Genomic DNA, 11,728 nt, shown 5'->3' on the forward strand with positions numbered 1-11,728 from the left:
GAGAGTGGGAGAACACAGGAAGCAAAGCCTACTGGGAATTTAAACCCTGAGGAATCTCATCTGCTGTTCATCAGCCATCAGTTACTCCTGCAAAACACACACACACACACACACACACACACACACACACACACACACACACACACACACACACACACACACACACACACACACACACACACACACACACACACACACACACACACACACACACACACACAGACAAAACTCCACATGTATAAACACTGCAGTTTAAAATAGCATTTTACAGCCTGAGCAACTGTTGGCAAAGCACAACATTTTGAGAATATTCTGTTCTTGTTTATCTACCTAATCTTTGCAAATTAACCTGTATTCTCAAAACTAATGCAGGGAGTAATTTCAGTGAAAATCAGGAAGTAGATTTAGCTGAAACAACTACAGTAAGACAAATATAGCCAAATATCACCAGCAACCCTCAGTGTGTTCAGTCATAACACTGAGCTGCCCTCAACATCTGTATAGTTCAACGAGCCCTGTAAATAAAAGTGTAGTGGGACCCAGAAGGATGCATTCTTTCTCAAGGACACAGAGAAACAGAGGGGGGAGGGAGACAGAAAGAAAGAGAGACATACCACAGACACTTGATTACTCCGTCTTATGAAGCAGGACCCTCTATTGTTAATCACCTCCAGAATGAACAACAGACCGCCAGTAGTTCATCACAACAGCCGACCTGCAGGTTATACCGACAGCCCCAGGGCTCGGAGCCGTGATAACCTTCTGATGTACGATGACTTTGGAGAGGAAAACTGTTGCTCTGGACGATGCCTCAGGTGAGTCTTTTACTGACATCCCCTACTAAGCCAGATGTGCATGTAGTGGGCATGTGTGTTTTTGTGTTCACCTTTATCTGCAGGTTTTGTTAAAATAATAGTAGAATTATGGATAACATTTTGTATATTTTTTTTTTTACAATATTTATTTAAACCGCATATTTGATTATCATGCCTACTGACAAACTGATCAAGAGGCATTGGATTAGGCAATGAAATACCTAAAGAGTTAGTGACAGTGTACAGTTATTATATTATACATGGTAACTAAAAACAAGTTGATGGAGGACAAAATTACATTTTTAACGTTTGTGATGTTACACAGTATCCAATAATAGTCCTTGAAATTCTTAAAGGATACTCTTATACAGCATGTTTAAGGGGTCACTGTATGAGACATCTGAATGCAGGAAAATGAGCCTGTATCAGATAATTATTTATATGAAAAAGATGTTATTTTAATTAAACTGGTGCTAGTGCTATACTTACTTTACTTGCAGTTACCTGGAAAATGAGATTTCTGTAAGTCAATACTGTAAATGGTCCATCAGCATAATGTCATTAGGAGTACTAGATGTGATGTGATCTCCCTCCACTGTCTTCCCAAAAATCACAGCACAGTAGAACTGTTTTTGTAGCTTTTGTACATGGATGCGAAATCAAGCTTGAACGCACAACATTTCCATTTAAACTTGTACACTTTACCTCTATTGGTATCTATTTTTAGATTTTTATCCAAACATGGTTCGTTACAGGGGTTGGGTTGCAGGTTGTTGCAGGGAAGTTACTGTAAGATTTCAGTTTCTTTAGAGTAATGTTTAAAATCTAAACTGTGAAATCAGTATCTAATACTACAAAAGTAAAGTAAAGTTGTTTGACTTTGACGAATTATGTCTTTCTGTTAGAAATCAGAGTATAATATATATTTGTTATGTCTCCTGACTCTATAGCAGCCACAGCAGCTCTGAGAGACAGCTCATGGCTCCTCTCAGTGCTGTTAAACGACGCCAGGCTCTTCGTGGTCCAGCCTACATGTTCTCTGCTCCCTCAATCAGCCCGTCAGAGGTTGAGCAGCGTTTCCTGGAGGCAGCTGAATACGGCAACATACCAGAGGTGCGGCGCATGCTGCTCCATGTGCCCGACTTGAACGTCAATGCTGTGGACTACATGGGCCAGAATGCATTGCAGCTGGCTGTAGCCAACGAACATCTGGAGGTGACGGAGCTGCTGCTGGGGAGGGCAGATTTGGCCAGAGTGGGTGACGCCCTCCTGTTAGCCATCAGTAAGATGCATTTGTGTGTACTAAGGCCAAACATACATTAAAGGGTTAATTATACATGGCAGGAAGCTGATGTGCAGTGCTCCCTTACTATCACCTAACTTATCACTGATTGTGTATCATGCCTTACAGTTTTAATTCAATTTATGATTCCACCAAATCTCATAAAGTCTAAAGATAACATGTCAATTCAGAGCATCATGGAAGATAGTGGTAATCAAAATAAAGGTAAATAAAGTCAAAATTGAGGGAACTGTGACACAGAAAACAGTTCTTAGTTTGGCCACAAAATAGCTTACTGTAATAGAGTCAATTTATGTTAGGCTACCTAAACATTGCATGAGTACAAACATGCTCACCTTAATTCTTCAAAATAAAGTATTCGGTTAAACTCAATTTCCTATACAATAAAATTTTAATTACAAGTGTTTCAAAAAGACAGGGCTGACCAGATAGGCTACAGATTAGCAAGCTAACAAGCTATACACATACATGCACATCTTCAAATAAAAGATTTCTCAGTTGTAAAGCATAGTTCCTAAACAGCACAGAAGTTAACATTATATATCCTATTTTACTGTTGAGCCACTCAGCTTAATTGTTAGAAACATAAACCTCCAGTTTATTTGGCTGTAAGGTGCTGGTGAGTAACATGAGTTTGGTAAGTTTGCTCTTTGGCACTGTTTGAGTTTATTACTTTAAAGCACCACTTTTGGGAAGGTAAAGCTTTAAGGTTGTTACTTTATGTTTATATAAAGTCATCACACAAAACATTATCTTGTTAAATATCTATCAACAACTGCTTTGTTCTGTGTTTGTGTGTTGTGTGTGTGTGTGTGTGTGTGTGTGTGTGTGTGTGTGTGTGTGTGTGTGTGTGTGTGTGATAGGTAAAGGTTATGTCCGTATCACAGAGGCCCTCTTATGCCACCCGGCGTTTAGAGATGCCCATCGTCTGACAGCGAGCCCTGCTCAAGCCGAAATGTTAGATGACTTTTATGCTTATGATGAGGATGGGACAAGGTAAGGCAGTTACAATGCGTCATTAAAAATGTTGTGCCCTCTGACAGCAGTGTAACAGCAGCACTGGTGCAATAAATATCTAAAATTCCTGACATGTGGGGCCTCCCGGATGCCCCTGACTGTTTAAAGGGCTGTTTTGTGATTGTTGCATGCAACAGAGTCAACGACTTACGTCCATTGATTTCCTGAAGTCTTCACTGGTTGCCTGGCAAAAAGAAATACTTTGACACATAACCATAAAACAGTAAATTGTTGTTTTTACACTTTGGTTTTGGTACAGTTCAAACTAATGGCATTTAACCTATTACTTAGTGAGCTTCTTAGAGCCCCCCCCCCCTACCCCCCTCAATTATTTGTGCTAAGCTAAGTTAGCCAGCTAATGGTAGTTTAGTATTTACTGCACAGAAATGAGAGTGATATTTATCCCTCACCAAATAAGTAATTCTTTGTACTTTTCCTTTTACAAACACGTACACGGATATTCAATCTTAGTAATAAAATAAAGTTACCAAAAGGAGGAGGTTGAAGTGGTGGAGGGAGCTGTGGTAGCAAACAGCATTGTCAAAAGGGTACACCTGCATGTATATGATTGGACATTACTAGTCAGCCGGTGGCCAAACAGCTGGTGAATGAGCAAGTGGTGATGCTAATTAGCTGATGCCACATGATCTATGTAAATGTATATGATCATTATGTTTGTGTATGCTCCCACAGGTTCTCTCACGACGTTACTCCCGTAATCCTTGCAGCGCACTGCCAGGAGTACGAGATAGTTCACACCCTCCTGAGTAAAGGAGCTCGCATCGATCCTCCTCATGATTACTTCTGTGGCTGTGACTCCTGTAACTACCAGCAGCAGTTTGACTCCTTCAGCCACTCGCGATCAAGGATCAATGCCTACAGAGGACTCGCTAGTCCTGCTTACCTCTCCCTGTCCAATGAGGACCCAGTGCTGGCTGCCCTGGAGCTTAGCAATGAGCTAGCCATGCTGGCTAATATTGAGAAGGAATTTAAGGTACAAATGTTATTAAAGTTCCTGCAGAATCATCACCACACTCAGTTTCTGTAATCACAGTGCACATGATCCTGTCAGTGCTACTGTAAACGTGCCCTGAAAACCAGCTCATCGTCAAGTAGGCTACACAAAAACTATATTTACCATGATGTCGCTGCCAACCAGCTGGCAGTAAAAGCTGCCAGTAAACACAAGAACATTTTATGAGCCCTTAGAGAGAGGAAGCAGAAACAGATGGGGGTCTTGATCTTGCAGTCACTGTTGACATTGTTGGTCTGACACACACATACAACAACTATAATTAATACTGGCCTTACAGTAAGATAGTATACTACAGGTACTGTACAAGAAATACATGGCACAATCCAAATGCACTGCTCACACAAATAATTCATGTAGCCTTGGTATAAAGCCATGTCTCACTATAATAACTTTGATTAAGTTTTGAGATCTGCAAACTTTTCCAGAGCTTTTGTCAGGGGAATATCACTGTCAAATTAAATTTGAAATCTTGGTATAGTTATATAAGCGAATGTGACTATAGCCAAAATGACTGGCAGCCTCTATCTTACACCAGTGTTGGTGCTATTGCTTCTTAAAGTGATGACCACATTTCCTCTAAAACCTAGAAACAATTCCCCACAAAATAATGGCATCTATGGATTTTTGTGTATGTATTGTGTAAAATTAAGGTTAAAGTGCAAATAAAATAGTAACAAATGACAAATTCGGTTTTCCTCATTGTGTTCATAGAACGACTACTGTTGTCTGTCGAGCCAATGTAAGAACTATGTGGTGGGCCTTCTGGATCTGTGTCGCAGCACGGAGGAGGTGGATGCCATACTGAGCGGAGAAACTGACTCTGAAGACAGCTATGATCTACCAGGTCGCCCCTCCCTCACAAGGCTCAAATTAGCCATCAAATACGAACTCAAAAAGGTCAGTTAGCTCACAAACCGGTGATGACACAAAGAGAAAAAGCAAGTGTTTTTCCGTCATATAAGGAATATTATCCATCATGTTTATATTGATTTCCAACATTCTGATCAGCTACTTATTTTACATCTTGTAATTAAAACTTAAAAAATCACAGTGAACATTTTATCACTTTTTTCTTCTTCGTCAACGTTATGTAGTAATGCAGCTGTGGCAACGAATAAAAACTCTACATTCCTGATGAATTCAAGCAGACCCTGAGATTTAAGGTGCGAGTCTGCTGTCGAAAAAGCAGCGATTTCACTCTGTTAAAAAGCAATCTCAGAAGACAAGTTGTAAGAGTGCATTACAGTAATGTAGTCACAGGGATGATGTGTATTTGTCATATTCTTGAATTTAAAAATGGAACAGTGTGGCAGCTGAGCAGTCTTGGTGTTGCAAAATCTTTGAATGGATAAAACGTTTTCAAAAGGGGTTCAGCTCTCAGCTACATCAAGCTATATCAATGATGTTAACAAACTTCATAAAAAAAAAAAAACAATCGATGAATGAAAGTGATTTCTATGACTAAGAAAACAGACACACTTGAACCAAATATGTTAATGATATATATTTAATATTAAAAATTTTCAAATCAACCTGCACATTGATTTGATAAGTGAGAAATTTCCATTTCTACATTTTTTATTATTATTTCCTTAAATCAGTTATTGAGTCATTTATTTACTATAATGGTAGCTTTGGTCCTCCATACCCAAAAACACATGTCACAGACAGGCAGGTAGGAAAAAAGTTTACTCAGTTCAAAAAGGCAGAGGATATGGCATGGAGAGAGTGGAGATTGAGACTTGAGAGAGTAGCTTGAAACCGCTTTCCTGTTCTCTCATCCTGTCACCACCCTTTATATTCCTGTAATGTATTTTCCTTTAGTTTGTGGCTCATCCAAACTGCCAGCAGCAGCTGCTGAGTATCTGGTATGAGAATATGCCCGGCCTGAGACAACAAACCACTGCTGTCAAACTGCTGGTGGTGCTGGCGGTGGCTATAGGACTGCCTGGACTGGCTGTGGCCTACTGGATTGCTCCGTGCAGCAGAGTATGTAACCTTTATGCTCACAAATGTCACTCACAGGACTTCCCAAATACTAGACATTTAATTCCCTGCAGGGCGTTTTCTTTTATCCTCCTGTTGTTTTATCTCTCTCGCTCAGATGGGGAAAGTGATGCGTAGCCCCTTCATGAAGTTTGTCGCTCATGCCTCGTCCTTCACAATTTTTCTGGGTCTTTTGATCCTGAATGCTGCCGACCGTTTCGCAGGCACCATCCTTTTGCCAAACATGACCCACCATCATCTCCCAGAAGGCGTCAACCTAAACTCTGACCCGTTGCTGCTCTACCGCATGACCACGACACCCTTCACATGGATGGAGATCTTCATCATTTCATGGGTCATAGGTGAGCATTAGACGATCACGATGGAGGAAAATTGTGCCATGTGCCTATGTATTAAATTATGCGACCTGTGCCGCTGCAGGTATGATCTGGGCTGAGGTGAAGGAGATCTGGAGTCTAGGGCCTGGGGAGTACCTGGTGGAACCGTGGAACTTCCTGGACTTTGGGATGCTGGCGATCTTCCTCGCCTCCTTCAGCTGCCGCTTCTCCACTCTACGACATGCTGACTTAGCCCAGACCTATGTACACACACACTACACAACACTGATTAATGTCACACTTCCTCCTGAGATACACTACTTCACACTGGGTGAGCAAGCTAACACATGGTCACATTTTACATACCATAATGTATAAATTGTTCCAGTAAATTAGCATGAGGTGGTACATATAAGAGCATATATTCTGCTGAGACACTAGTTACGTCTGCCTGAATTTCCCTGTTTTTACTGGGAACAGGATAAAACAGACCCATTTTAGACTAATCACATTTACAAAAATAGCTTGTTTGAAGGCAAACAGTTGCTTAGTTCAGTGGTTCCCAACATTTTTGGCATGTGACTCCTTAAAATACACATAGTCTTGTGTAGACTTGTAATCTCTCAGTCACAGATTGCACATGTGTATTTAATCATGGTTGGAAGTTAGAAGAGGTATAACTATCCAACATTTCACAATAAAAGCAAAGATTTGAGAAATATCCCCAAAAAGACTTTTTCATTCCTATATTCATAATAAGTTGTGTTCCAATGGCTTTGTTGCATACATTCTTTGTGAAATGGCTACTATGGTGTCCTAATGTACCCAATTTAATAAACTTGTAGAAGTGTACAAAAGTTTACTGACTGATTCACACTCTTTTTGCAGCACGAATCTACTGGTTACCGTCAGATCCCCAGCTGGTATCGGAGGGCCTCTACGCGGTGGCAGTGGTGCTGAGCTTCTCTCGGATCGCGTACATCCTCCCAGCCAATGAGAGCTTTGGTCCACTGCAGATCTCTCTAGGGAGGACTGTGAAGGACATCTTCAAGTTCATGGTCATCTTTATCTTGGTCTTTCTGGCGTTCATGATCGGCATGTTCAACCTGTACTCTTATTACCTGGGGGCGAAGCAGAATGACGCATTCACCACGTGAGAGACACCCACATTTGTTTAAACATGCTTTAAGAATTTCCTATCTTCCTTTCTATTATTTGAACAATCTTGATCAAGGTTGGCTTTTTTGAAAACATGGATGTTATAAAAGCATAATTCACATTCTAATAATCACTTATAATAGAGCATATTTAATTAAATCCACTGACAAATATACTTCAAAACAGTGCCCAACAATGACCTAGAAACCTTCTTTTTCTGAGCATTTTTAACATCTTCATTCAGATGATTTTTTGTGATAATTTTTTTATTGAAAAATGTACAAAATATATATAATCACATCATATACACAGTTTTTCTTTTCTTTTCCTACCCAGCAATGTAACAGAAATAAAGTCCTTTGTACATACTTAGGCTTCATTCAGATGATTAATGGTTTTCTCTCATCTCCCTCTATTTCCTTCTCTGTGCATGCATCTAGCCTGGAGGAGAGCTTCAAGACGTTGTTCTGGGCTATATTTGGACTGTCTGAGGTCAAGTCTGTCGTGATCAATAACGGACACAAATTCATCGAGAACATTGGTTACGTGCTGTACGGGGTTTACAACGTTACCATGGTTATAGTGCTGCTCAACATGCTCATCGCCATGATTAATAGTTCCTTCCAGGAGATTGAGGTTCGTAATCAAAAACTAAATCATCATGTACAAGCTCACAAATATTGACAGTGCAGTGTTATCCTAAATTAGTTGACTTCCGTCTAACTTTTTACACACGGTGCAACTTAAAAAAAACAATGTCTAACCTTTTCAGCGGCCGTAGCCGACAACGGCCAAGAGAGGGGGGCAGGGAGGGCTGGGAGTTTGCAGTGTGTTTAGCAATTGTTGCCGTAATTCTAAGCCAATAAAGTGTGTTCCGTCGGGTGGAGAGGATGGCAAGGTAGTGTTATTTTTAGCCGTTCCTACCATAATTCTAAGCCGAGGAAGTGTGTGATTGTCTGTTGGGTGGAGAGGATGGCGAGGTTGTTGGGTTTTTAGCGGTTCCTACCGTAATTTTAAGCCGAAAAAGTGTGTTAGCTACTCCGCTGTGCTGTGAAGTAATGTCTGGCTATGTGAGACAAGCGTCTAGCAACATTGTTGTGGATGCTGCAGTCTCAGCCTGGCAACCAACGTGAACTTCGAGTCTGGGGAGGAGGGAGCGGGGGAGACAACTCTCTCTCCAGTATTTTGAATTTGTACTGCAGTAACTATTTTAAACACTAGCAGTAAGTATTACATATTGCACCTTTAACAGATCAAGTTGTATTAACACTGAGCGGTATTAAGTTGATGCCCTAGACAAATCCAGTTTACATTAGTAGTCATTACTAAAAAGCATTAGTAAACATAAATTATTTTTTTCTGAAATCAAAATAATGTTAAAGCTTTAGTGCGTAACATTTTTATAATAATGAATGTCCGTTACATTCAAGCCATTGACTATTGGCTCCACAAAACTCAAAAAAAAAAAAATAGAGTGAAGATAATTACCTCTTCTGAAGAGTCCATCATGTTTTTTTAATCCTCCGTGTCCTCCTTGGCTACTAGCAACTGCGTGGAGGAGGGGTGGGGGTGGTGCGCGATCACGGAAGGCTTGTATCTATTTATATGTGGATGCGCTGACAGTTTTGAACGTTTTGAAGAAATTCTATTGAAGAATTCCTCATGGGTGAGACAGAAACTACGCAACATTAAACTACTTATACTAATAATATTTTCCTATTAATGCTAATTGTCCTTCATGTTTTTATAATATTATAAACAATGTCTTCAAAATGTTCAACCCAAAAAATATGAAATAAATACAAAACTCATTAAGATTCCAATCTTCAAATGTACCAGCCTTTGCACTGCCCAGACCCGATCAAACCCCACCCGGGTCTCGGTCATGGTGCAACAATAAATATATCTAAACAACGACACAAAACTAAAACCCAGATAACATAAATGCACACCCAAAACATTAACAAAACATTATTAAAACACACTTTAACTAGGACAGAAACCATTCAGAACATATTTTTTTCCCCCCATGAGCCTTTGCATCGTTTTAGCACAGGACAGTTCAAATGACCCCGCCCCTCCCATACAGAAACTTTACATCCTTAGTTATCTCTGCTTAATATGATCTGTGTACTGCATACTTAAGCTGATTATTACAAACAACTAATGTGATTTAGTAATGAATATGGTTTTTAACAAAACATGAAAGAATAAGTAGTGACCATTAAAAAGTTTAATTACAACTAAATCTGGGTTTACAGTGTACATATTTGGCACATATTCTTATGGGTAAACCACAACACTCTAGTTTAGGCTTGTTCAGTAGGTCTGCATTAAGATTTAAGACTTCAGATGTAGGTTAAGGTATGCACTCTAATTATGAATCACATGTAAACATGGACCCTATTCTATGTACAAAATCTCATCAAAAACATGTTTTATGTTTTTTTTTGGGAAATACGCTTATTCACTTTCTTGCTGAGAGTTAAATACGAAGATTAATTGCACTCTTAAGTCTGTATGTTAAATATGAAGCTACAGCCAGCAGCTGATTAGCTTAGCTTAGCACAAAGACTGGAAACAGGGGAGCAAGAAGTGTATTTCCCACAATGTCAAGCTATTCCCTTCAAACTCAAGTAGCTATGGTGGTGTGTTTTACTCTTTTCAACTTGTTTGTTTCCTTCCTTTCTTTTTGCTTCCCCCTTTGCTTTAGGATGATGCTGATGTTGAATGGAAGTTTGCTCGGGCAAAACTTTGGTTCTCCTACTTTGAGGAGGGAAGGACGCTCCCTGTGCCCTTTAACCTGGTCCCCAGTCCAAAATCTATGCTGGGACTGGCTACAGCCATCAAGTCCCTGCTCCTGCAGTATGTGGCAAGACACAGTGAGGAGAAGACTGAGACACAGCTCAACCAGGTACCACACAATATGGACATGTGTAAAGGCAGAGCCTGAGCACCTCCCAGTGGTTTTACTGCTGCACCACAGGTTCCACCTCAGACCTGTAGAAAAGTTTATTTAAAAAAATATATATATAAAAAATAAATAAAAATAATAAAAAATAAATTATATATAATATTCACAATTCTGTTCAATAAAGTTAATTTCAGTGTAATTTTCCAGCTTGGAGTAGGCAAAAATTCAGGATTTGGTGCTTCCATCAGCTCATCCAGATATCAGGTATGCACTTTTGTGTTTCAATTTCAGACAAAAACATAATTTTTAACCCTTTATATACAAAAGAAAGGAAAAGCTCATAAGGTACGTTGTTGTACTATAACTACCCAGCAGTAAACTACACTGTTGCATTTCCAAAAATACTTCTCACGTTAATACAGTAATACAATAATTTTCTGAAAGAATTACCGTAGTACTTCTGGATTTTAAACCTTTTATATAAATAAAATATATTTATTAAATATGAAATAATTGAATGTGGGACTATTTTACATCTAGCTTTGTCCAGTTATAGTATTGTAAATTCTACCCATTCAAAGATTTTGAGCACTTTTCCCATCTCTGGTTGCAGATGATCATGAAGCGTCTGATAAAGCGCTACATCATCAAAGCCCAAGCAGACAAAGAGAGTGACGAGATCACTGAAGGTAAAATCAACACAATGAGGCTGAAACTGAACTTAACTTGTTTAAATTGTTATATTCAATTTGGAAATAAAGCTACTCTTGTCATATAGTATTTTTTCTCCGAATCTTTTATTTTCCATTTTGAAATGAAAACTTTACATTTATGCCTTTGTGTATTTTTCTTCAGGTGAGCTAAAAGAGATTAAGCAGGACATCTCCAGTCTGCGATATGAGCTGCTGGAGGAGAAATCACAGAACTTGGAGACACTGGACGGACTGCTGAGGAGGCTGGGAGAGATCAGCACACCTTCAGCAGCTTCAGTAGCACTGCCAGTCGCCCCGACTTATATATAAAACTGCACAGCTCAAAGAGTTTAAAGTGCCTCTTCTCTATCATTGAAGGTAGATACACTATGCTAGTGACAAAACATAGGAATGTATGTATGTGAATATAATATTAAAATGTAGCTTGCTGATTGCATGATTGTGTCGT

The 11,728-nt window shown here is 39.5% G+C and overlaps 1 protein-coding gene across 2 annotated transcripts; it reads left to right on the plus strand.

The window, feature by feature from the left end:
* Nucleotides 1–369: 369 nt before the first annotated feature.
* trpc6a (transient receptor potential cation channel, subfamily C, member 6a) lies at nucleotides 370–11,716 on the plus strand. 2 transcript variants are annotated; one of them, XM_039777686.1, is made up of 14 exons: nucleotides 372–815; nucleotides 1,766–2,097; nucleotides 2,982–3,114; nucleotides 3,829–4,129; nucleotides 4,883–5,068; nucleotides 5,996–6,160; nucleotides 6,276–6,519; nucleotides 6,599–6,826; nucleotides 7,384–7,648; nucleotides 8,094–8,289; nucleotides 10,367–10,567; nucleotides 10,775–10,831; nucleotides 11,181–11,256; nucleotides 11,423–11,716. In XM_039777686.1, the coding sequence occupies exons 1-14, from the start codon at nucleotides 640–642 to the stop codon at nucleotides 11,587–11,589; spliced, it is 2,727 nt and encodes a 908-aa protein (XP_039633620.1). In that variant the 5' UTR covers nucleotides 372–639; the 3' UTR covers nucleotides 11,590–11,716. The 2 variants fall into 2 exon arrangements, with proteins under 2 accessions (XP_039633621.1, XP_039633620.1); XM_039777687.1 differs by lacking the exon at nucleotides 10,775–10,831 and having other exon boundaries at nucleotides 370–815.
* Nucleotides 11,717–11,728: the final 12 nt, after the last annotated feature.

This window comes from Perca fluviatilis, chromosome 16 (genome assembly GCF_010015445.1).
Source record: "Perca fluviatilis chromosome 16, GENO_Pfluv_1.0, whole genome shotgun sequence".
Lineage (NCBI taxonomy): Eukaryota > Metazoa > Chordata > Actinopteri > Perciformes > Percidae > Perca > Perca fluviatilis.

What these genes read in the sequence shown, in the direction of transcription:
- trpc6a (XM_039777686.1), top strand. Translation starts at nt 640, where the DNA reads ATGAAGCAGGACCCTCTATTGTTAATCACCTCCAGAATGAACAACAGA. An exon ending in GATACACTACTTCACACTGG is followed by an intron (nt 6,827 to 7,383) that starts GTGAGCAAGCTA and finishes CTCTTTTTGCAG; the next exon opens with CACGAATCTACTGGTTACCG. An exon ending in GTTCCTTCCAGGAGATTGAG is followed by an intron (nt 8,290 to 10,366) that starts GTTCGTAATCAA and finishes CCTTTGCTTTAG; the next exon opens with GATGATGCTGATGTTGAATG.